Source organism: Ammodytes marinus (genome assembly GCF_949987685.1).
Source record: "Ammodytes marinus genome assembly, chromosome: 2".
Classification (NCBI taxonomy): domain Eukaryota; kingdom Metazoa; phylum Chordata; class Actinopteri; order Uranoscopiformes; family Ammodytidae; genus Ammodytes; species Ammodytes marinus.
The window spans coordinates 23,424,466-23,450,649 of NC_137231.1; the positions used below are offsets into that span (position 1 = coordinate 23,424,466).

The 26,184-nt window shown below is 41.4% G+C and overlaps 1 protein-coding gene across 1 annotated transcript; it reads left to right on the forward strand.

The window, feature by feature from the left end:
* Positions 1-4,730: 4,730 nt before the first annotated feature.
* loxhd1b (lipoxygenase homology PLAT domains 1b) lies at positions 4,731-25,678 on the forward strand (the record flags this gene model as incomplete). Its single annotated transcript, XM_080035351.1, has 42 exons — positions 4,731-5,439; positions 6,104-6,218; positions 6,427-6,438; positions 6,808-6,888; positions 7,077-7,261; positions 7,504-7,602; positions 7,747-7,895; positions 8,618-8,741; positions 9,177-9,286; positions 9,819-9,959; positions 10,049-10,184; positions 11,074-11,234; positions 11,648-11,734; positions 11,838-11,973; positions 12,081-12,235; positions 12,818-12,978; positions 13,101-13,177; positions 13,372-13,568; positions 13,945-14,137; positions 14,427-14,587; positions 14,715-15,036; positions 15,479-15,630; positions 16,565-16,698; positions 16,856-17,001; positions 17,145-17,249; positions 17,341-17,724; positions 18,372-18,553; positions 18,634-18,750; positions 18,894-19,056; positions 19,661-19,815; positions 19,912-20,121; positions 20,236-20,362; positions 21,075-21,283; positions 21,540-21,725; positions 21,835-21,962; positions 22,511-22,628; positions 23,001-23,178; positions 23,545-23,730; positions 23,978-24,148; positions 24,289-24,421; positions 24,690-24,845; positions 25,198-25,678. 42 exons carry the CDS (start codon positions 4,731-4,733, stop codon positions 25,676-25,678), a joined length of 7,332 nt encoding a protein of 2,443 aa, XP_079891477.1.
* Between the last annotated feature and the right edge of the window lie 506 nt (positions 25,679-26,184).

The window sequence follows — 26,184 nt, forward strand, 5'->3', positions numbered from 1 at the left end:
CCCGACACGATCAGTTCCGCCTCTCTGTTTAAATGCTCCAGCTTGTTGATGCGGAACTGGGGGGCGTTTGACGTTCCATAGTCTACGTTCTAAACATGCGACCATGTTAGCAGTTGAAGGACGTGTGTTTAACATTAACCACGGCGGCCTGATGTCCCGTAAAAATCACCAAATAAAAGGAACGGCGTATAATCTAGCTGATCATAAGGTCCGTTGCTCAATCCAAACCCCCGCGCTTCATTTTGCAGAGTGTATGAGTCTATTTCTGCCCAGGAGAAGTTGTACAATGGGAAAGCTAGGCTAGGCTAAGTAAGGGATAAAGTATAGCGAACGGGTCACTTGCTAGAAATAAAGTCCGACAAGCTGAAGCAGGAGCCCGACGCGCAGCGGAGGGCTCTTGCTCTAGGTTCTTATGTAACTAAAACGTAGTTCAGTACGCCAGTAAATAGGAACGACCAAGGAACGGTGGAATAGTCTGCTCGCCCCGCTAGACTGTCTGCTTCAGCTGACTGAAGGCTCGGGCTCAGCTGTTAGCCACAGAGCTACTGTTTTGCTAACACAACTCAAGACTCGCACACTCTACAAATAATAATTCTAATCGGCCAATATGTTTAACAAGAGTTCCATCTAGCTAACAAAGCATTATCCCCCAACATAAATAACACAATTCATGGAGAAAATTACTGCGGAACGTTTACATTGCGGGCTGCAGCCTGAAGTTAGTCTTAATATGCGGCCAAACGTACTCACATCGTCTTGACTGGATTCCGCCGCCGCTATTATTATCCTAAGTCTGAGCGTATATCCACACTTTATTTCTGCCTACAGTAACGTGACTTCACACACTGTGTGTAGGATATGTTTATGTCTATGTTTATGTCTGTCTCACAAAGACACTCGCTCACAACCAACCTGTCACACAAACACACACACACAGACAGACAGAGGTGAAGCAGTGAGCAGCGGAGTGATTTTTGTCAGTTTGGTTAACAGTCCCAGAGATGTTGGACTCAGCGCGTAGCGAGATCAACTGGCACATCGTGGGGACAGTAAAATACGGCCCTCTTACTGCAAGCTCCAGCACTTCTGCTCTCAATTCACCGGCCAGTATTGTTGTTGTAAAGCAGCTGACCGGCGCGGCGCTAAATGTTTACGTCACACCTGACGCTGTTTACAAGCACCTCTTTCATTCCGGAGCGCTGTGTAAAAGGGGCTACTGATGCGCCAGCAGGCCGGCGTTGCTTGGTTCTGTGTAAATAACACAGAAGCAAACAAAGCCGGCATTTTGGAGTGATGTTGTTCCGTCAATATGCCGCAATCTCTGTGTAAAAGGGGCTATAGTTTTTGATGTATCAGTGAAGATTCGTTTTCCTGCAGTGATAACCAGAGCATTATTTTTTTTAAACCCTTTGTAACCTTTATTTAACCTCGAAAGATCAATTGAGGGGTGACCCTCTTTTACAATTTGAATCTATGTTCAAAGAAACTACAGATAAACGCTGGGTCTGAAGTCAAGTATCTGGACCCTCATGGACATGTTCACCCATGACAGCCTATCTGCTCCTCTGTAGTTCAAAATGCTTCCTTCGCTCTCCATGAATATGGAGGAAGTTGAAAAATCTCCTGATTTCCATGCCGTGGGCTTGTTTAGGTTGTCGGGACAAACATCATGAATCTTGATGGAGCTCCTTTTCCTGCGAACGCATCTTACAAACATATCAACCTTGTGTCATAACAAGGCGTGGGTATATCTGTTTAAATCAGCATTACCTTAATCAGTTAAGGTAATGCTGTTTAAAGAACAGCATTACCTTAACTGATTTGGGAACAGCAGCAAAAAACGGGGATTTTAATCAGTACATAAATGTAACAGTAAGATTGGAATTTGACACATGCAACAACTCACAGCCGAGGTCCATTACTCTTTACCACATTCTGCAATTTCTTTAACTTTTAAAATAATTATAAAACACAAAAAAATGGCAGCTCTGAGCACTCACAGGTGCAGTGAGCTCTTCCATTTTGGATGAATCTGTGGTACATACATAGCCCTGCACAAAGAGAGAGAGAGAGAGAGAGAGAGAGAGAGAGAGAGAGAGAGAGAGAGGGATACAGATAAAGATAAAGATAGATCGACAGGCAGAGGGACAGCAAGGGAAACAGAACAAGGAAGATGAGGACATGGGAGAGGAAGAGCATCCAGAGCTTCACTGTGGCTGAACACTGCATCATGCCAGGCGAAATGTCTACAGTGCAGCCAAATGAAACAATGCCGAAACTAAGTGGAGACAAAAACACTCACACAGACAGAAAATTAGTACAGGAAGATGCCTTATTTTGCAGAGGACAGGAGTTACAATTTCCATAGTTTCAAACATTCTGTTGTACTGTATGTAAAAAGTCTAACAGTAAGAGAGTTTCTAAATATAATCTGTATCTTGATTGTGTGTGTGTGTGTGTGTGTGTGTGTGTGTGTGTGTGTGTGTGTGTGTGTGTGTGTGTGTGTGTGTGTGTGTGTGTGTGTGTGTGTGTGTGTGTGTGTGTGTGGGCCTAAATACACCAGTTTGCATTTAAAATTATGTTTAATGCTTCATACTTTCATACTGCAAAGAGCTCATTTAAATACAGTATTTGTTTTTACCTATAGGTATGATGACATCAAATGAAGTACAATATATTGTACTTCATTTGATTTAAGTATCAAGAATATTACATTCAAATTGTTTCCCTCAAAAGTGTAACATCCATTGGTAACAAATGAGGAGCAATTGCCTAGGTTTTGGGATAAACCAGACTGTATATAAAAGAGGGGAAACCCCATGAAAAGGTTGATTCTTTTGATGAGACACAATGTCACAATCTGAATGATGCAACCAGCCCTCACCCTCTGCTGAATGGTGCTAACAATGTTACGCTTAGAATCCAAATACAAATGAAAGTGTCTCCCCCTGCTGGCTGCAATGACAATTACAAACACACACTAACCCTTTTTCATTTGCCTTAAAATGTGAAATTATGAGTTGATAGGCAGTTAAGAATTCTGTAGTCTGATGATCAGGCATGATCATTATGGGCATCATAATTTTTAAAGCAACTGAAGACCACTTTCACAGATGTTGTTTTGGTGAGTTTCTTTTGTTCCCTCGTTGCCTGTCTATGTTTTTATGACATTTGTTTCAGTTCTATTTGAGGTTTGTTTTTATTGTTTGTAGGCTATGTTCTTATGTCCTTATTTTTACCATTTATTATTATTAAGCACTTTATTGCTGAGGTAGGCTGGGCCTGCAAGGTACAAGGTAATTAATAGCCTAAGCCTACAATGGTTCATTATCATGACCGTGAAAGGGTGTTGTAAACTAAATGTAGGCTACAATAGATGTTAGCAAGCACACAATTTCCACTTGAACACAAGAATCCCTAATAAACTTAAAGCATTAATGTTTGCTACTTACCACCCTTTTAGTCTCTTGTAGGCCAGTTGTGTGTTTCGATAATTTTTGGTTCTTATGAGTCTCAACCATGGGTCTCAACCAATGTCCTGACCTAACGTCCATGGCGGCCATTTTCATCAAGTTTATCCCACAACAAGCTATGCGGTCGTATTTTCTAGGAGGACAGGCTGTTATCCTAGATGGTGTCATCACTCGGCACTTTGCAGTTTAGCTACTTTCATTTTATTAAAAACCTGTTTCTATTTGAACATTTATTTAAAATGTTGTTTCCTGCCTAGCCAGAAAAATTGAACCAATGTTGAAATATAACATCGGCCACTACAAACTAACCTCGCTAGCTAACGGGATGTAGGCTAGACCCTTGGGTAATCAGAAAACTGCCCTTGAAGTTTGGCATATGAAATGAATAAAGTAGCTAGCTGCTAACTGAAAAGAACAGAGAGGCAATGTACTTAGATCAGTAGCTGGTGAAGAAATAGCCAAGTAAAGCAGCAAAGAGCCAAAAATGTTTCCCAGAAAATGGTCAAGAGATTTAGCCACAGTTAACAGGTCTACTGTTCCAAAACACAACTTTAGCGGAATGTCCATATTGTATCAGGTAAGCTAAATTTGTAAGATCGTTATCAGATTAGAAGAACAAATTCATCAGAACAAGGTTTGTCTCAGCATAGTGGCCACACGTTTACCCTCATGCAGAAAATGATAGAAGTTAAAAAATAATATAAAAAAACATTAAAGTAGCGTACTTGAGATATGACAAAATTGGACAGCCTTACATTTTTAAATAATCTAAATTATTGGCTTATTTGGAGGCCATTTTGGTCCATATTGGTTATACTCACTGCAAGCTCAGGCCACCTTTACTTATTTGTTTTCCGTTTCAGCCTTTGATTTTTATTAAACCATATACACAAAGAAGCTTCTTATAAAGTCCCAATTTTAGGTAGAAATATAGAAACAGGTGTCTTACAGCTTTGTAAAAAAGGAATTTCACTGCAACTTTCTAGCACCGCTCCATTCCCAGGGAGGTTTCCCTCATCTGATCAGGTGACAACATGCAGATTATCATTTTTAATGAGGCCTGTGCATCTGCTGCTGTTTGTACTGTAGGTCAGAATCACCAGCAGAGAGGGGCTTCCCTAGCCGCCTGCCAGAACAGCAGTCTGTGATCTCTCTGACTCTGCTCAGTCCTGCACTGTCTCAAGTCAGTTTAATCAAGTTTCACCGGGACACACACAGGAATCGGTTACGGTTACAAGGGTTGTAAATAAATTAAAGATGCCCTCAAAAAAGAAAAAAAGTAGACAGAGCACAGAGGAAGAAACTAAAGATGTGGATGACGAGGATTCAGAGGATCAGGAACCAAAGCCTAAGAAGAAAAGTAAGCAGGCCAGTGAGTCACAGGGTGCAGGAAGAGTGAAGAAGAAGGTGAAGAAGAAGTCCAAAGCCAGTGATGGAGAAGGATCTGATTCTGACACTTCAGAGCCTGATGTGAGGAGCTCAAGGAAACAAGGGGACGAAAAAGAAAAGGTCAAGAAGAAGAAGAAGCAAAAAGCCAAAGAGGAAATCGGGGATGAGTTGAGCAATAACTCTCAGAATACTGATCATGAGGATAACAACAATGACTCCAAGAGTGAAAAGAGAGGAGAAAAACTACCTGATGTGATAGAGGTCACTAAGAAAGGATCAAAGAAGTCCTCGGGCAAAGAAAAGATGGGGTCCAAGGATAAAAAATCCAAAGGGGAAGAAAAGAAATCCAAGAAGAACTCGGAACAAGAGGAAGCAGGGGATGAAGAGGAAGGGAAAAAGAAAAAGAAAGAAAAGAAGAAGAAAGGTTCAGTGACGGGCGATAGCGACGAAGACACCAAGAAGACGAAAGGCAAGAAGAAAAAGGTGGAAAATTATGTTGAAATCTACGAGAAAGAGCTTCGCACCTACGAGCCGGAAAGTGTGGAGAACTACGAGGATGAGTATCACAAAAAGAAAGGTGATTGCAAAGTCAAATCTCAGTCTGTGAAATGTACAAAAGGCTAGACGTGAAAGGGAAGTACTTTTAATAGAGAGAGAATTAATAATGGGTGATTAATTTGAATGTGAGTTCAGTTGTGTATGAGGGAAGACACCGGACACCCAGAGGTGAGGTAATTCTGAGTGGCTCCAGGATGCTTTGGTTTGATGGTCTTGGTAACATTACACTGAGTGAAGTGGTAGGCTATCCATGTGTCATCAAACAGTCAGTATTCAATCTACAGCTATAGGACACCTGTCGCTCACTGACATGGTGGTTTCCCCTGCTGATATGTTGAACATGTATCTGGTTCTCATGCACACACATCACAGTGGAATCAAATCAATGGAAAAATAAACACATTGTAAAACAAATTGTAAAAACTATGTAGATAAACCACAACCTCAAAAGTTTTCAAATTTCCCTCACAAAACCCCTTTAAAATGAGTTTATTTTTTAATGGAAGAATCCACCTTTAGTTTTTTTCTCTTCACTCTCATATGAATAGAAAATTGCCATTCAATGCGCAGGGTTTAAGGGTATAGCTAAAGGATCATAATGTTTGCCAATAATGAACTCCTTAACAAACCATGGAACTAGCTTCACACATCTGTTTTTCTTATTATATAATTGAATACTCCAGTCTATGAGGTGGTGACCGTTACTGGGGATGAGAGAGGAGCTGGCACCGACGCCAACGTGTTTATCACTCTGTTCGGGGAATACGGCATCACTCCCAAAGTCCACCTGGCTAGCAAGTAAGTCCTATTCAAAGATTATTGGAATTTAGATGCAAGTTCTTCTGTACTTGTTGGGTGTTCAGATTAAGACCAAAGATGTAACTGATTTATCACACTGCTCCACCCAGACGACTCAGTTATAACCATATCCAGTCAAACCCATATTCGATTGAGTAATGTTCTTGTTGTTGAACTAAAATGTTGTGTTCTTACTCCATTTAAACAGCACAGAAAAGAGGTACGTGTCCCTTAATGAAGTGATGGTGGTGGTGAAAGAATGTCTCCTCGGACAATGCACTGCATGCTGTGATTTTGGTGTTAAATTTGCATAATTACATGATTCGCAGCATGACTTAAATCTTTCAGTCAGAATCCAGTTTTATTAAGTACGTCATAAAAGTTTTGACATTCATGGAATTTCGGCTTACAATAAACATAGCGAATATATTAGTTAAAGGCATGTACTGTAAAGATCTCAAAAATTGCAAAGCTTTGACGCTTTCGGATTTTGTCCATTTCCATTTATTTTGTAGTTGAGATGTTGTTGGGGGAAAAGAGGCTGAATCTCAGGACTACTATTTCCTTTCTATCATTTTGTGATTTTCAGGAGTCGCACGGCATTTGAAAAGGCCAAAACGGATGTGTTCAGAATCAGAACTCACAATATTGGATCTCTGAAAAAGATAAGGTACGCATTTGACGATACGTCATTCAAGATCCAGGCTCTTTTTCTTTGTACACACTTGTTGCTATTTTTCAGTAAAGAATAGATCAGGTATGAACAGCTTATAGTTCAACCTCTTCCAAACCCTCCACTGAATTCCTTTTGCAAGAAGAGTTCGACTTATTTATCTGGATGTTCTTCTGTCATTCCAGAATCGAGCATGACAACACTGGCATGAGTGCCAGCTGGTACCTGGACAGAGTGGTGGTGACGGATGTGATCAGGCCTCACCTGAGGTTCTACTTTGCTTGTAACAACTGGCTCAGTAAGACGGAGGGAGACGGCCTTTATGTCAGAGACCTGCTGGGTAGCATGGACCCCATGGACATGCCCAAATGTATGTATACACAGATTGTATGTACAGTATATGTATAAAACGAGCTTTCATGCTTTTGTAATATAGCATCCACAATTCCTCCAGTTATTAATTTAATTAATCAGCCCGGAACCGGACCAAGAAAAGTCAGCAATTATTATTTATAAGTGTATTATTATTCATATTCTTATTCATGGTTGATTTTAGTTGACACGTTTTTAAATATAGTTTGTTTTAAATTGCTTTCGGTCTTGATTTTCCAGATAATAAGTATATTGTGAGTGTGTTCACTGCGGATATAAAAGGCAGTGGAACAGATGCAGATGTCTTCTTCAATATCTTCGGGGAGTTTGGAGACTCAGGTAAATTACAGCACAGCAGGTAACAAGCGTGTCTCTCACGTGCAGTTCTCCTCATGATACTACCAGTATTGACCTCTAGTCATTTCTTTTCCAAATCAGGATTTATCTGTCAGAATTAATTTACAAATGGTTTTGCTGTTCAAGGTGAAAAGAGACTTGACAGTGACAAAAACAACTTTGAAAAGGGCACAGAGGACAAGTTCACCATTGAGGCACCAAACCTGGGCAAAGTGAGGAAGATCACGATTGGCCATAATAATAAAGGCTCTTCAGCGGGGTGGTTTGTTGACAAGGTAAGAGACAGACAAGACAGATATCGTTGACAAGACTGTGTTTCTTTAGGAAGCTAGAAATTAAAGACCATTTTTGTAATGCATTGAATTAATGCAAAAAGCACTGCTCCTAATCAAGTCCTAATACAGATCACTATATAATAATGTGTTGCTTTCATTTGTTACTCCATGTGTATTATAGTACCTCATCTTGAAAAAAAAGTCTGTCTTAGAGTATTTAACTGTACATCTGGTCACTCCTGCCTCTGCAAAAGTATTTAAGACATGTGATCCTTTGATTTCCTGCCAGTGTTTACATCCGAGACCGGTGTCCCTGCTCCTCACACACATATAGTGTGTGCAACTGAGAATGAAGTTCAGTCAAACAGAGGCCCATATGCGCACGTCGTCATTCTACCCTATGTGTGAAGGGAAACTTTGACACATTAAGGGATTACCTTACAGCAAACAGACAGACGAGTCGGTAGATCTGTAGACTACAGCTCAGACTGACACCAAAGTTCAGCAGTGCACAACGATAATGAATCGTATCTAATTCACATTCATTCATTATTAGAATTTTTAATTTAAACATAAGCTGCACAAATACCATTACAATTTTAAATTAAATTTCAGAATTAACGACTCATAAAAAAGGAATTTCAGACAAAGTTATTAAAAGGTAATGAAAGAGACCACTAATCCACAGTGTTCTTATTTCTCATTGTTACTTTTTCATAAAGGTGACATTGGATGATCTGGGAAACAAAATATCGTATGAATTTCCAGTCAACCGATGGTTTGCCTTCGATGAGGATGATGGGAAGATCCAAAGAGACATTTTGGTCGGGGGTAGCCAGCCCACAGGTGTGGAAAAATAAATGTGCTTATGAGCCTTGAACATTTGCTTTATATAGTATAAACTTGAGCGTTTCTCAAAAGGCACCCTTATATCAGAAAATGAACCTGGCTTTTTTTCTAAAATATTTGCTTAATTTTAGAATAATGATCCACTTGGCTGGATTTAACACTATTGCACAAAGGATTCTGAGACAAAAACATTTATGTTACCCAAAAGAGATCATTTGCTGTTATATTTCAACTGAATTCGGTCCAAAAAATACAATTTTGTTTTCAGTGCAGCCTGCCAGAGCTCGAATTTGTGTCAACATTAATTCTTGGATCAGACTACCAATGTCTAGATCTGGTTCCTGCTGAGCTCCTTGGAGAGTATGTGTGCCATGGACCTAATGACCTGCTGGCAGAGCCTCTGATAATCTTACATGTAACCGTATCCTCCAGGTATTGTGTACAACGTCCAGATTGTGACAGGAAGGATCCGAGGTGCCGGGACCAACTCCAAAATCCACATTGTGATGCACGGCACAAAAGGCATGAAGAACAGCGGCAGGGTAATGAGAAAATACCTTGTAAAAGAAACAGATTAGACAAATGGTACCTCCTTTGATCAACAATGGCTGTAGGAGTTGTAGTTTTACGCAGAGTAGAACCTCCTCCTGGTATGTGATAAATTCTTGTCAACAGGAGATTTTTGACTGTGAAAACAACCAAACTAACGGTGACAGTTTATTTTAGTTTACACATATCTAACACATAGTTGTCAATTTTTTGTGTACATTTTCTAAGGGAAAAATTAAGACCCTCTCTGAAGAATATTTCTGGTTTAATTTTTTAACCTAATGAATAGGTTTCTGTTGAATATGTCTTGTTTGTCCAGCCCTGGTGGATATTAAAGCACAATTCATTATCTACAGTCCTCGCTCCATCTCATTAGTTTTCACCTAACAAAGACCTGAACCCATAAATGCTACAAATGAAAACATTTCTTTTGAAACAATTTGTGTATCTTGGTATCAACGTTTTCTGGGTCGGATCTGTCTCAATCATCGTCTCTTTTACTTTTCTTCTACGTGTTTGATCCAGGTGTTTTTGGAGGGAGGAAAGTTTGAGCGGAGCTTGACGGACATCTTTAATGTTGAGGTGGCAGCGCTCCTCAGTCCCCTCAGCAGAGTCACCATTGGACACGACAACGATGGGGTCAGCGCTGGGTGGTACTGCGAGAAGGTACGCACGCATTAAAAAACTGCACTTCATTTCAATCTGGTCATTTACTGAGTTCATTCAGCTGAATCAATGTTTTTTTCCCCCTGCAGGTGGTGGTGTATTGTCCATTTACGGGGATAGAGCAGACCTTCCCGTGCAGTAAATGGCTGGATGAGAAGGAGGGAGATGGGCTGATAGAGAGAGAGCTCTATGAGATGGTTTCACTCAGGCAGAAGAGACAGAAGAGTAAGTTGAACGTCAATTCATTTTGGCTTGCAAGCTGTATTGGTAAATGCTGTCGTTTCCGGAAACACTGAGCAAAAGCATTTAAAACTCACATCATTTGCATAATGACTCAACAGGTGCTCCACCTTCATTGTGTTATTTGTTTTAATGCTTCTGAATTGAGGTATTTTGAAAGAAAAAGTACATCGTGAATGCAGATGTAAATTGTGAAGTACTATGTTTCTTTTCTGCTCGCCCACAAACAGCAGGATAGGTGCATTAGCTTATTTCTGTCTTGTCAACACAAATTTAGAACGTGATTTCCTTATATTCATTTTGAACATGCTAGTTTTCTCCACTGAAATGTTGAGAGTATAGAAACACTACTACTTCTGTCAACTCTTCCTGGTTTCCTTCCAACTTTGGGGCGACTGTGGCTCAGTTGGTAGAGCGGGTCGGCTGATGATCGAAGGGTTGGAGGTTCGATCCCTGCCCTGCCACCTGTGTCATGGTTGTTGTGTCCTTGGGCAAGACACTTCACCCACCTTGTCTCGTGTGAATGTCAATAGTTAGCCTGCTATCGGTGTATGAATGTGTGTGTGAATGGAAACGTGGGAAAGGAAAACAGGTCTCCCTTGTAAAAGAGTCTTCGGTCTCAATGGGATTTACCTGTATAAATAAAGGTTAAGAAGAAGAACTCAGCTGCTAGACTTCTGGCCCAAAAGTATTAAAAAAAAATAAACATTTTAAACTCTCTCTGGAAAGTACAGGGGCAGAAAGGAGCTACAAAGCTACCCTTTGGCCACAGTAACAAACTCAAGATGAAGATAATGGAACAACAGTAATCTCATTTTAAGGAATAAGAAACCTTGTCAGTGCAAAGATGACGATTGGTTTTGGTTCTCCTCAGAGCACCCATGGTCCCTGTGGATCTGGACCTCAGACCTACCTGGTGCAGGGACAGATGCAGATATCTCCGTCCAAATATACGGAGTGAAGGGCAAGAGTGATCAGATCCGTCTGGGCAACAAAACAGACAATTTCGAACAAGGACAGATAGACAAGTTTATCGTAAGTATACCGTATTTTAACAGGACAGTATTAGCGCATTGATATCGACACTATCATGACGGGGCTTTGTAATAATAATGGAATGGATTTATATAGCGCTTTTCTACGCACTCAAAGTGCTTTACAGGGTTCCAGGTTCCATTCATTCACACACTCATACCGGTGGTGGAAGTGTGGCTGCCATTCAGCGCCTACAGCCCCTTCCGACCACCACAAACATACAGCAGTCATACCCATTCACCCGAGGCAAGTTAGGTGAAGCCCAAGGACACAACAACCATGACACAAGTGGCAGGGCGGCAATCAAACCACTAACCCTTTGATCATTGGCCGACCCGCTCTACCACCTGAGCCACAGTCGCACCGCGTAGGAAACTCTGTCTGTTTTTATCTTCATGTTTTGATCTGGACAGGTTGAGCTGCCGGATTTGGGAAAACTGACCAAACTCCGTATCTGGCATGAGAAGAGAAACCCTTTTGCAGGATGGCATCTCAGTCGAGTGAGGAAATCTAATTGTCTTTTCATTTTTATCCATCAGATTGCTTAATTTGGTTCAGTTAGGAAATCCACTTACTTGCATTCTGGCATTTTTCACCGATTAGGCAAGTTTGGTGAAGACTTTAACAAAGGAGAAGTATAAGTTTCCCTGTGAGCGCTGGCTGGACGTCAATGAAGATGACAACGAGGTTGTGAGGGAGCTGTTTGCCACCGGAGATCTAATCGACGAGCCGCTGCCCTGTATGTATACACGCAGCTGTGTTGAGCAAGCAAAATCGGATTCTCCAAATATAAGAAGAGTGTGAAACCTGATTGATTGAATGCTGTTCTTTTTCCCTCTCCTTCAGTGATCAAATACAGATTGACAGTTTGCACGGGGACAATAGGCGGCAGCGGTACGGATGCGTCCGTTTTTCTGAATCTGATTGGAGACCTGGGGGACACCGGAGATCGGCAGTTGGTCAACTGCAAAAACAACGTCAACAAGTTTGAGAAAGGAAACGTGGGTGCATTCAGTACATCATTGTTTTAGAGACGATGTTTAGTGGAAATTTCGGGGCGTAATGATTCTTTGTCCCCTCCTTCTTTATATGCCCCTTATTATTTGCTTCTTCCTATTTAAAGTTCAAATACATTTTTTTTCTCCATCCAATCAAAAAGCATTTAACATATTCCTTTCACTATTCTATCACATTGCTTCCTAATAATTGTACTTTTAATGAACCCAATTAGATTCATCTTTAGCTTAATTACTATAATAAGTTACTGTTTCTGGTGTTGATGCCAGTGTCAATGGAAAAAGAAGTTCTGACTGATTATGGCTTTCACCCCAGCAGTCAGGCATTGTAAAGTCTTCGAAACCTCCCAACCTAGCCTCATTTGAATAATTTTTCATTTATTTATCGAGAGATCATTGAGTAGTGACCCTGATTTTAAAATGACGTTGAATCAAAATGTTTCTTAGGCATAAACTGCACTCTCCTAAAGGGAATTGTGTAATGTATTTTTCATACTGTATCTGTAGCTTATTGCTCTGGTGAAGCATCAGAATTGTGATGTTGCTTACTGTTTTCTCTCTTTCTAGCTGGATGAGTTCATAGTGGAGGCAGTGTCCATTGGTCAGGTCCGCAGGGTGAGGATTGGACATGATGGCAAAGGCGGAGGCTGCGGCTGGGTCCTGGATAAAGTGATCGTAAGAGAGGAGGGACAGGCCGAGGCCCAGGCTGTAGAGTTCCCCTGCAACAGGTGCATACTTTCCAGTGTGAATACATAGAGAAAAGAAAACATGCACTGATACACAGCTGTTACACCCACATGTGTGTGTGTGTATGTCATGGATGAGATTGTTTACTGAATGTGCCATGCAGGTGGCTGGACCGCAACGAGGATGACGGACAGATTGTCAGGGAGTTGGTGCCTCTCTCAGATGGACAGCGTCTGTACAGTGAGTCAAAGGAATCTTACATTTCAATCAAACATTTTAATTCAAACCTCTGCTAACTAATGCTGATACATCTGTCTTCATCTATGTGTGTGTGTGTGTGTGTGTGTGTGTGTGTGTGTGTGTGTGTGTGTGTGTGTGTGTGTGTGTGTGTGTGTGTGTGTGTGTGTGTGTGTGTGTGTGTGTGTGTGTGTCAGACGTCAACTACCACATCGCGGTGAAGACAGGGGAAATCCCTGGGAGCAGTTCTGACTCTAACGTGTTTGTCAAGCTCTACGGAGAGAAAGCAGACACCAGTAAGATCATGCTGGTGGTCTCCGCCAACAACCTGGGGAACTACTTTGAGACTGGTCGCATCGACGTCTTCACGGTGGAAACGTTCGATATTGGACAGGTGACACAGCAGAGGCAAAAACATGGCGCTGATTTCTCCTTTTTGATATTCACAGTGCTATGAGAAGCTTTCAGAAATAATGTATAAAAGGGGCACAATCAAAGGAACCACTTCATAAATAGCAGGTTGTTACATGCAAGCAGTTATTTTGCAGATGATTACCATCGTTAGTGATCTAGACAAGATCCTAGCTACTGTATGCAACGATTCCACAGTTCCAAATATATAGCCGTCTTCCTCACCTATGAGTAGTAGACTTATCAATAACAGTCATTAATAGTATCTCCATTTTTCATGAGACTGTGTCCAAGCATTAGGCTGCATTTCTAAAGTAAAAATAGATTTAGATAATGTGCATTTATGAATCTCATTCCAGATCAACCGTATGATGATTGGCCACTCCAACGCAGGCATGCGTGCGGGCTGGTTCTTGGACAGCGTTCAGATTATGGTTCCGGTCCATGGAAAGCATTACATGTTCCCCAGTCACCGCTGGCTGGACGAGGACGAGGCTGACGGCAAGACAGAGGTGGAGATTTACCCAAGCGAGATACTGGACACAGAACAGCGTAGGCACAGTTCTCACACTCTCACACCATTAGAAGAAACACACACACACACACACACACACACACACACACACAAAGCAGAAAATTCTTACATTGGTTTACAATGTAATAAAAACATATATATATTTGTTTATCATATTACGACTGTGACAACTTTATGAGTACTGTTTTGAGTACTGGCATGTCTTGTTAGCCTTATTAATTCTTCATGTACTGTATATGCGTGTATTTGTATGTATGCACACTGACATATACTGGAATCAATACTTTATCAATCTGTATCTTCCAGTGATTAACTATGAGATAACAGTAGTGACTGGAGACGTGATGTTTGCTGGCACCAACGCTGAGGTGTTCATCCAGATCTACGGAGACAAGGGGAAGACTGAGATCATCACGCTCGCGAGCAGATCCAACAACTATGAGCGGAACTTCACGGAAATATACAAGGTACGAAAAGTTTAATTTCATGCTTTCTGTGGCTCTTGAATGCATCTTGTTTGTTAAATCCAACTACCAAAAAAAAGTACAGTCCAGATCTCGCACTCTGAGTTCAAACAATGCAACTGCTCCCCAGATGGAGGCCAAAGGCGTGGGGAAGATCTTCAAGATCCGCATCGGACACGACGGCTCGGGGCTGGGCTCTGGCTGGTTCCTGGAGACAGTGGACGTCAAACACCTGATAATGGCTCTGGTGCCCAAGGAGAAGAAAAAGGAGGAGAAGAAAAAGAAGAAGAAAAAGAAGAAAGATGAGGAGGATGAGGACAACGAGGGAGGAGAGGAGATGCAGGAGGTGGTGCTGACCTACCATTTCCCCTGCTCGCGCTGGCTGGCCGGGGGAGAGGAGGACGGGGAGCTGGTGGTGGAGCTGCTGCCTGAGGACGCAGAGGATCTGGAAAGTATGAAATAATTACCATCGTCAGAGTGCCAAGCAGAGGGCTTCAAACACCTTGGGTGGCATGATTTGAACTTCCCGGGCAGTAAAACAAAACTATAACTTCTCACACTCCCCGTATACTGCACAGTGGAAATGGTAGAAAAAAAACACCAAAAACCAAATGTAATCTATAATTTTTCCTGTTTTCCAGCGAGCAAAGTGTTGTCTTCAGTGTCTTGAATAATAAACCCTGTCTGGAACAGTACACAGACATACATGTAGATAGAATTGGTTATTTGCCTCGTTTGTATTCTTTTTCAATATATTTCTTGGCACATATTTATATCCTGTTCTCTTTTGATGTTGTACACAATGCTTGGTGTGATTGGACACAGTTTTCCTGACCGACATATATAACAGGTTAAAGAGGTGTTTGTTATTCATCTCTTTGTATTGTCTGACAGTCAACACCTACGAAGTGTGCGTCTTCACTGGTGACACGCTGGGCGCCGGGACTGACGCCAACGTCTTCATTAATATTTATGGGGAGAACGGAGACAGCGGGGAGCGCTCTCTGAACAACTCTGACAACCTCAACAAATTTGAGCGGGGGCAGGTATGATGGGTTAAAAATAACCATGACTGCGGTATATATATATTATTTTTAAATCAGCTAGATAACTACATGTATCTCTGTAACCAGAGATGCATAACAATGCTGGGGAAATGTTCCATTAAATAAAGAAAAAGGCAAAACACATCATTTATATTAGACTTTCTCATATTTCTACGCATATTCCTTCATATTATATATATACTATATTTCTGTCAGCCTGGTTCACAATCACAAATACGAAAAACATTTAATTAATTCAATGCAGTTTTACATATTTTTTTAAGGGGTATCCTGATGAAAATTCACAAGCAGTTAGTCAAAGACTTAGACACTTCGATGCAACATGAGCCTTGCACCAAGGTGTGGGTGGGAGTGTATTGTTGTAGGATTACAAGCTCTCCTGCAGGCAAGCCAGCTGTGACTGAGGAGTCCTCTGTGTCATTGAACCTGTCCTACTTTTACTCATTACTTAATCCCAACCTGTGAATTATTCATCCTTACATTACTCATGGCTCTGTGGGAACACATCACTCATGTCCATAGGCAATTAGGTTCATTTCATCCTGCAGATTGAACGCAACAAAAGTCTATTGTCAATCAGTGATGGAGTTGCTTTGTGTAGAATAAACAACTACAGACGCTGTATATTTTTCCAAAATAAATCAATAGGCCCAGACACATTTAAGGTATTTGTACTTACTACTTTCTGCACAAGGGGATCCTGTTAATTAATTTGCTTTAACTTATGCAACATTTAAAAAAGTAGAACTTTCAGTTGTTATGGAGGATTATTACACTGTGGTATTGCAACCTTAAAGGATCCGTCTATGTCTGCCACCTTGGGTTGGATGTTTTCCCACGTTTTCCTCATCACTTTGAACCATCAAAGTATTGTCTGCAACAGACCTGTATCTCTGGTTGCTGTCTCCTACAGGAGGATGTTTTCACCGTGACAGCTGTGGATCTGGGTCCTTTGAAGAAGCTACGAATCCGCCATGACAACAGTCAGTCTAATTCATCTTGGTACCTGGATCGTGTTGAAATAGTGGACACAAAGGATGATACAACGTGGGTGAAACCAACATACAGTTTTCATGGGTTTAGTTCAGAAGGAAGATCCCACTGCATTGTATCCTTCAATGAATTCTAATTTCATGTCATTATGCAACTGATGGTGATTTTTTTGAGTGAGAACGCTGATCAGAGGTTTTTCTCTGGTCTATAGGTACTATTTCCCTTGTAACCGCTGGCTGGCCGTGGATGAAGACGATGGACAGATAGCCAGAGAGCTGGTTCCTGTGGACGAGGCCTTCATGAAGAAGGATGAGGATGAAGATGGGAAAGCTGCCACTCTGGGGCTGGAGCAGAAATGTAACACAGTTTTAAAGCTCGCTCAAGTCTTAGTAGAGGGACAAGATCAAACGGGGAGCATTTTCCAGCATTTAGCTAAGTGCCGTTGAAACATGTCCGTGAAAAGGATTAAAATTCTGCTTTTCTTAAATATTATCTTACAGCCATGTCTACCACATATACTCTCAAAGTCAAAACCGGAGAAAAGGAGTATGCAGGAACTGATGCCAACGTCTTTGCCATCCTCTTTGGCGAAAATGACGACACAGGTACGATGCCTGACCAGCATCCTGACTTTGCTGTTGTAGCCATTATTATCTAAATGTATCTGAATTATTAAATTCTTCATGTCCCTCACAGGGATAATCAACCTTAAGGCCTGTAAGAACTATAAGAATAAGTTTGAACAGGGGATGATCAATGAGTTCACTGTGGAGGCGGTGGATTTGGGCGACCTGGAAAAGCTTCGAATTGGGCACGACAGCTCAGGTTGGAGAAAGAATAAGGCTCCTGAGAACAAACAAACAGTTCACTATGTAAAACTGAATACTATATGCCAAGTTTTTCTTTTACTAACAGGGGGTTCATCTGGTTGGTTCTTGGACTGGGTTGAGGTTGACGCCCCCTCACAGGGTCAAAGACTGCGCTTCCCATGTGGCCGCTGGTTGGACAAAGGAGAGGATGATGGGGCGACTGTGAGGGACCTCTATCCAGCTGAGTTACAGACTGAGCTCTACATGCCATGTGAGTGAACAACCCTTTGAATAAGTACTTCAATCCACTGCACTGTTTGAGAAACTTATAAATATGCAAAATTTAAATTTCACTTTGATAAAAGTGCGGAAGCATTAGCAGCGGTATGTATTTTTAGCACTATCTGAAGAAGGGCGCTTGGGCTGAAACTGGTGTTAATGTTAATGTTGCTGTGGCGGTCTTGCGCTTTAAACTTTACCACTGCAAAAGGACTCCGCTTCTTGACTTAAGTGAAACTGTCCAAAACATAACGCTGGGTTCATGGATACTTTTGCATCAATGTCGGCTGGTTTTATTTTCACTTTGAACAAACAAACAAAAACTACAACATAAGCACGGAAATCCAATGCAAACAGATTTGTCGCCATATGTACAATACTGTTTCTAAAGTGACTTTGAAAAGGCAAAAATGGTTTAAGAAGTGGAGATTAAATGTAAATTCATGACTTTTGGAAACAGCCGCTGACAAAACCAAGGTTCTTTTCTCTTGTCATGGATAACATGTGAAAAAAACACGATAATTTCCATGACAACTGGGAGAACAAAATTGTGTGACAAAATATAAATTGTCTATGTATATCTTTCATCTTACTTGTGTCAACTAAACAAACCTGACGCCTTTGCATCTTACTTTCCAGTCGTGCCGTATGAGATAAAGATGTTCACCAGCGATGTGTTTGCTGCGGGAACAGACGCTGATGTGTTCATCGTCCTGTATGGGCAGAAGGGAGTGTGCACGCAACAGAAACACCTGTGTGTCAACAAGAGAGAGAGACGCCTGTTCTTTGAGAGGGGAGCTGAGGACATGTTTATTGTGGAGGCGAGTGAGCAGATTTGGACTGTAAATCCCTTTCAGGAAGCGACTCCAGCTCTGTAAACACTGTGTTTTTCTCTATCCAGCTGGAGGATATCGGTGACGTTATTGAGAAAATCAGGATCGGTCACGACAACAGAGGAATCAACCCAGGATGGCACCTGGACAGAGTGGAGATCAGACGGCAGCTCAGGAAAGGAAAGGTATAGAGTAGAAAATCCACTTGATGATAAAGCCGACATTAATAATAAGGGCATCAATGTGAGATTATTTGTCCGATTATGAACATCACAACTTTTGGTCTCACACATCACAAAAAACTCTGATTGCTTGTGTTTGATCACAGGGTTCGGAGACCACCATTTTCCCATGTGAGTGCTGGCTGGCCAAGTCTGAAGATGATGGGGAGACGGTGCGAGAGCTGGTCCCCTCTGACATCATCACAGAGAAACTCCTCAGAGATGGGAAGCTGAAGACGACAGAAACAGAGGTGGAGGACGCTTTGGAGAGTAGGTTGACCTTGATTTCAGTGTTGGAATGTAACAAAGTACTTTTACTCAATTACAATTTTGAGGTACTTTACAGTTACAGTAAGCAATATTAATCACCTGATACATTCATTCTACTACAATTCAAAGGAAATGTTTGTACTTTTCACTCCACTACATTTATATAACAGATTTCGTCACTAGTTACTTTACAGATGAAGATATATTTCATACAAAAATGTAATTACTATAACTAATAACTAGTTGACGTCAAATATGGGGGTTGGAGTCCCATATACTGTTCATAGTGTTTTTTGGTTTGGGTTTTGCACATTTTATTGATATATTATTGACATGTTCTATAGGCATATTACATAGTATGGGTAATTGGATCATTTTTTAATTGTAAATCAAAAATTATATCATGTTTTTTTTCTGATGAGGCTTGTAAGTTCCCAAGCCTCAGTTTTTGTTGTTAGGCAATTCATGTACAGTTCGTAAGCAGCAGGGGAATTCAATTGCTAGATCACCTCGTCTGAATCATCTTCATTTTCTAGTTTGGTCGCTCATAATTACAAATCTGTGTTGATCCTTGATGCATGATTCAGTTTCTCTTCTGTCACAGTTCACTTGTACCAGGTGTCTGTGCGGACAGGTGACATGTACAAAGCAGGAACCGATGCCACCGTTTTCCTCACCATCTACGGAGACCTGGGAGACACTGGGGAACGCAAACTCGCCAAATCTGAGACCAGCAAGAACAAGTTTGAGAGTGGACAGGTATGTGAGGAAAGGTGTGATACGTGATGATGTCACATCACCAAGCATGGGTAAAAGTATCAGAACATATCATATTCTCGTTTTTTTTCTCCTTAGGTAGACAAGTTTTCTATTGAAGCTGTGGACTTGGGCCAAGTGTATAAGATTCGTATTCGACATGACAACTCCATGATAGGGGCCGATTGGTACCTGGACCAAGTGGAGGTGCTGGATCAGGAAACAGAGGAGGTGTACATGTTCCTGTGTGAGCGATGGTTGTCTACAAAGAAAGAGGACAAACGCATAGAGAGGACCTTCTTCGTCAAGGTTTGTTAAACTTGGGTTATGGTTAGCAGCGTGCTATTTTTCCTTTCTTGGTTCCCCTGTTAATCAGCAGAAGGAAATGAGTAGATCAGTTGTCTGTTGTCTGTCCTATTCAAGGGGTATGAAGGTGAAAGAAGCTCTGATCCATATTCCAAAAAGATGGCTCAGGCCAAACTGGGGCTGGACAGAAATGCCAACAAGAAGAAAAAGAAGAAAAAGGTGGCGGTGGTGGAAGAGGGTCCAAGTAAGGCTACATAGCTATTTCTCATGTTTCTCAAAATGGGGTTTGAAAGTGTGCAAAAAACAATTTGCTTTGTTTCTTGCAGAAAAGACTTGAGAAAAGGCTGGACTAAAAAAATATACAATAAAATGTAAAATGCCCTGCATGCAAGATTTAAAAGACAACACATTTCTGAACAAAATTATTAAAATTGGTTTTAGCGTTGTGGGAAATACTCTTATTTATTTCCTTCACAAGAATATGTGAAAATCACTTCAGGCAGCAGTAGGTTGGATTAGTTTATGGGAAACAAGCAGAAACAGCTAGCATGGTTAAGAGGATAACACAACCACCTACAAACACCTTAGAAGCTCCACAATAAACATGTTACATCTTGTTTGTTTAATCCGAAGAAAGAAGGTGTAAAACAGCAGTATGTGGTTTTGCAGAGGATAATGTCTTTTTATATAACTGCAACTATTTCTTGGTAGCAATAAGTATCCCGTGGCGAGACTTCACTTCAAGGTTTGTATGGATTGAAACACAGCAGTGTCTTAGAAAAGATGGAAGTGGAATTGTGTTATCCGTGGACAGAACCAGGCTATCTATGTATTTGTATGCTAAGCTAAGCTAACCATCTGCTGGCTATAGCTTTATGTCTATACATTTCTATACAAATTTCCATAAATGTGAAACTGCTCCTTTAACTCAAATGAAATTCCTCTCTTCTGACTAGTCATCCCCTATCACTTCACCTTGTCCACGGGGGCAGAGCGCGATGCCGGCACTGAAGCCAGGGTCTATGTCATCATCATCGGCCCCAACGACGCAGAAACAGACAGACTGTGGCTGGACCTGCCGGGGGGAAAGACAGCCTTCCCAGCCGGAACCATGGAGCACTTTGTGTGTTATGGAACTGACGTGGGAGAGATCAAGAGGGTGGAAGTGAGAATCTGTGACTTGTCTGTGTTGCAAAAATCTGTGAAACTGTCTCCTCTCTGCTGGCTCCTCAGATGCTCTCACGTTTAAAAATTTAAATCAAGACATTGAAGCTCAGCAATAATTCATTTTAGCTGTGGCTTCCTAGATCAAACAAAATCAAACGATAAATACATTCCCAGTTCTGCCTTCGCCCACTCTTTCTCTTCCTTTCCTCTCCCCTCTCTCTATCTCTCTCTCTCTCCCTCTGTCTCCTCCTCAGCTCGGCCATAACGGTGTCACACCAGAGAGCTGCTGGTTGGTGAATGAGCTGTCGGTTGCCGTGCCAACCAAAGGTATCAAGTATATCTTTCCATGTAAGTGCTGGCTGGCTAAAGACAGGGGAGATGGTCTGACTGCCAGACTCTTCAACGTGCTGGACTCCAGCACCATCAACATTGTTCGCAAAGTGAGTCACAGCAACGAAAAAATATGAAACCATGGAAAACATCCAGTTCATGTGTTACATCAAAAGAACATTTGTCCCATCTTTGTCTGTTGTCCACTCTATATTGTAGATCGTATATTCAGCAACAGTTGTCACTGGGGACACTCAGTATGCAGGGACTGATACCAACACTTTTCTGACGGTGTACGGAGCCAATGGGAGCACAGAGGAAATGTTGCTGCCCAAAAATGAGGACAGGTTGGTCCTCAAATGAAATGAATAGTTTTATGTTTTGGAAAATGCACAAATTCGCTCTCTTGCCAAGGCTTTACGCTTCTATAATAAATATTTTTATGTGATGATGATAAGTGATGAACCTACGGAAATGTCTCACCTGAATCTGTAGCTCCCCTCCGCTTTAGTTTCAGCTAGTTCTTTAGCTGTCCAGCTCACAAATGTACACCACCTGCTCAGTGCCACAACAGACAGAAGCAGGAACTAACCAGCTGGTATTGTTATATTGGAAGATTTAGCAGCTTAAGAGCCATAATTCCTTCAGGAGCTGGTAGAAACCAAAAGCAAAACTACAAGAATAGTGAATTTTGGACTAACATTAACCAGGTGGACAGAAACAAATAAGATATAATGTGTTGATCAATGAGAGTTAGAGATGCTTGCAGGGTTGATTTTACACTAACCCAGATGCTGGCCCCAGCTCATCAAGAATATTTCCAAGAGTTCATTTTCTATATTTAAAATGACCACTATGTTTTAAAATGCAATACATTTCAATTGTTTCCATGTAGGTTTGAAAGAGACCAAGAAGACACATTCAGTCTGGAGATAGACGACATTGCTCCTCTGAAGAAGATCAGAGTTCGGATTGACGGCTCTGGAAGTCGCCCTGATTGGTTTCTAGACAGGGTAATGTAAACCGCTACTTTTATACAAGCTTAAATCATTATCATACTCGTAAGTTATTATTCAAACAGGCTTTTTGTGTCATGAAAATTGCACCCTTTCAAATTGCGATTTCGAAAATACAAATAGTCAATAGTTCAACCCTGGCACAATCCAAAAGGCAGATGTATGCTTTTAGTCGAATAAAAACCTAATTTAAATCACAATATTGGTCAGATATTTCTCCAGAAATCATTCTGTGAAGGATAGCAAAGCTATTTTGTTCCTGCCATAGCTTCTGTTGCAACCAAACTGATATTCACCAAGAAAATGTGTAACATTTTGCATTTGAACAAAACCTGATGTGGTCAATAATTGTCTCAATACATTTTTCAGATCCTGATGCGGAACCTGACCACAGAGGAGGTGTATCTGTTTACTTATGAGGACTGGCTGTCCAAGACAAAAGGGCCGAAGAGGACCAAGGTGTGTGAGCTGGCAGCTGTGGTGGATGATGAGGAAATGGTGGAGAAAACAACCTACATCATCCAAGTGCAAACCAGCGATGTCGGAGGTGTGTCGCATGAGTTTTGTAACGTATAGTAAACTAATGGCCTCAACTCTCAGAGTATATACTCATGTAGTACCTTGTATAGTGTTTTGAGGACCTGAGTCCCAGATTGAAACCACTGCAATATAGCCTACTTACTATGCTTTACTCTTGTCAATTCGTTTTACACAGAAATACTCTCAACTGAAGTACACAGTATTTACGTATATGCAGTATTACAATATTGAAGGACACACGTTATAGTTGCATTTTAATTTAGTGAATACTTTCCATGATATACCCATGTCCTAGTAGGCCTACCATCCATGCAACACATTTAGCCAATTCTAAAGATCTGTTCTCATGAGTAAATGCCTCTTGTTATTTTAGGTGCCGGCACCGATGCCAATGTGTTTTTAATGATCTTTGGGGAGTACGGGGACACCGGGACGCTGCCTCTGAAGGAGAGCACCAACAGGAACAAGTTTGAGAGGAAAATGAAAGATGTGTTCAGGTTCGCTGACATGCTCAGTCTGGGCGAACTGTCAAAGGTCCGCGTGTGGCATGATAACAAAGGTGAGGAAGAAAAACAACAATCAGGGATCTTTGTTCTCCAAAACATAAGAATTAATATTTATGCTTTGTCACAGTGATGGTAATGATTTGGATTTTTCTTTTGAGACCTACAAAGCCTGTTTTAATACAATCTCAGAAGCATTGTTTTTATCATTCGATTGTAAACTGTGAAATCTAAAAAATACACATCATTTACGCACTGAAACGATAAAACCATAGTGTCCTGTTTTGCTCTGGCTGTGAACAGGCCCTGCTCCTGGTTGGCACCTGGAGTATGTTGACGTGAAAGATGAGACTATGGACCAGACCTTCAGGTTCCCCTGCGACCGCTGGCTGGCTAAAAGCGAAGATGACGGGCAGATAATGAGGGAGCTGGCCTGTGCCAACAACGATGCAATAGACCTCAGTGACAAAACCAGTTAGTAACAATGAAAGTCTGTGGGCATAATTACAAGCTTTCTTATTATCATGAATGAGTGACTTGCTGTGAATTACAAACATTTGCCTGATGTGAAATGATTATTGTGTGATAATTGCTGGCTCTCTGCATCGCCACAGAATATGAAATTGCCACAACAACCGCTAACACAGACGACGCCTCCACCACAGAGAACACGTGGGTCGTGCTGGAAGGAAGGAAGGCTCGTTCCAAGGAGTTTGTTCTGGAGAATAAGAAAAAGAAGTTCTTAGGGTAGGTCTTCAAAGAGAGGCTGTGTGCCTAGGCTCGTGGCGAACACTATTATGTGGCCGCCTTACATAATCTCACTCTCCTCTTTTATCTTGTAGCTTCACTTTCTGTTCTCCGAGTTTTTGCTCTCAGGAGAGCTTATCCCTCAAGACTCACAAGGAGAAAAACACTCTCAGGCAGACCAGTTAATTCAACTGTTCACTGTTCAGAATCAGACCCTGCACAGACTCAGCTGGTAGTAGCAACTTATTTTCTTTTTGCTCTTTCACAGCGGTGCCACTGACACATTTGAGTTCTCCTCCAAGCACGTGGGGGAGATTGCCGGCATCTGCATCGGCCACATCACCAAAGACGGGAAGAAGGTGAAGAAGGAAGTGTTCTGGCACGTTATGGAGGTGGTGGTGACAGAAAAGGAGCTGGGAAACAAGTAATAGCAATCTCAATCCAAATCTCTCTTTTTTTCTTCCTTTTTTGAGACACAAATTATTAGAAGCATAAATGAAGTTTGTGAGCAAGTAGTGTAAATGTTCATATATACTGTAGATATGTGAAAAAAATTAATTCTCTGTGAGCTCGTTTTCTTTTTTCCTTCCTTTGTCTTTTTCTTCTATATGCACTAAATGTATGTTATTCATGTCTATGTCAAGACATATTTGTGCTTTTTTCTTCACAAACTGATAGTTAAAAAAATGAAATAGAATTCTCATATACATCCTACATTATGTGACATAACATTGATTGTGTTTATGTGACTCCAAAGCGTTTTGTCTCATCTTTAGGTATTTTTTCCACTGTGACACACGAATCCCCCTAACTGCCAAAAAGGACCAGTTCCTGACATTTGAGTGCTTCAAGTCCGTGGAGAGCTTCGCCAGCAAAGTGCGCAACCTGGTCCCTGTCAAGTACGAAATCATCGTCATCACGGGGGATGTGAAGGAGGCTGGCACAGACTCCAATGTTTTCATCACCATCTACGGCGTCAATGGTGACTCGGGCAAGCGTCACCTGCGTCAGAAGTTTCGCAACCTCTTCGAGAGAGGGCGTACGGACCGCTTTGTTCTGGAGATGCTGGACCTAGGGGAGCTGCTGAGGGTCAAAGTGGAGCATGACGATAGCAGAGCCAGCAGTGGGTGGTATTTAGAGTGCGTGGAGGTGACCAATACTGCCAACTCGGTGACAACCATCTTCCTGTGCGGGAAGTGGCTGGACACTGATAAGGCCGACGGGCAGATCCAGAGAGTGCTCTACCCCAGATATTAATAAGAGGACGAAAAGTGAAGCAAAGAGTGGATGAGAGTGGATTCGTTTAGACTTTTTGGTCACTTTTCTTTTTTTATACCTGTGTGAGGGAAAAATAGAAATGAAAAATCGGAATGTAATTGCATGTTGATTTTACAACACTTTTTCATCTGTTCTTTTTTAAGTTTGTGCCAACTGTTTAGTTTGCCCCTCGTCTTACAGCAAAATTAAATAAGTGATTTGCTACCTTTTTTTCTTGTACAATTTGAAAAATAAACTGAATAATGTCCAAACGGATATCATAATTTATCATCGTGATTAGTTTTTGATTTGTTCTTTCTTATGTTATGGGCAGAGCCGGCCCAAGCCTTCATGGGGCCCTAAGCGAAATATGATTAGGGGGCCCCTCTCCAATGTTAGCGCTGCTGAAACTATAGATCTTTGTTAAATATCATTCACACACCCAGTGTTTTCCGCTAGTGCCTCCACTGTGCAGCTGTGCCAAAATATTAATAATAATAATTAAT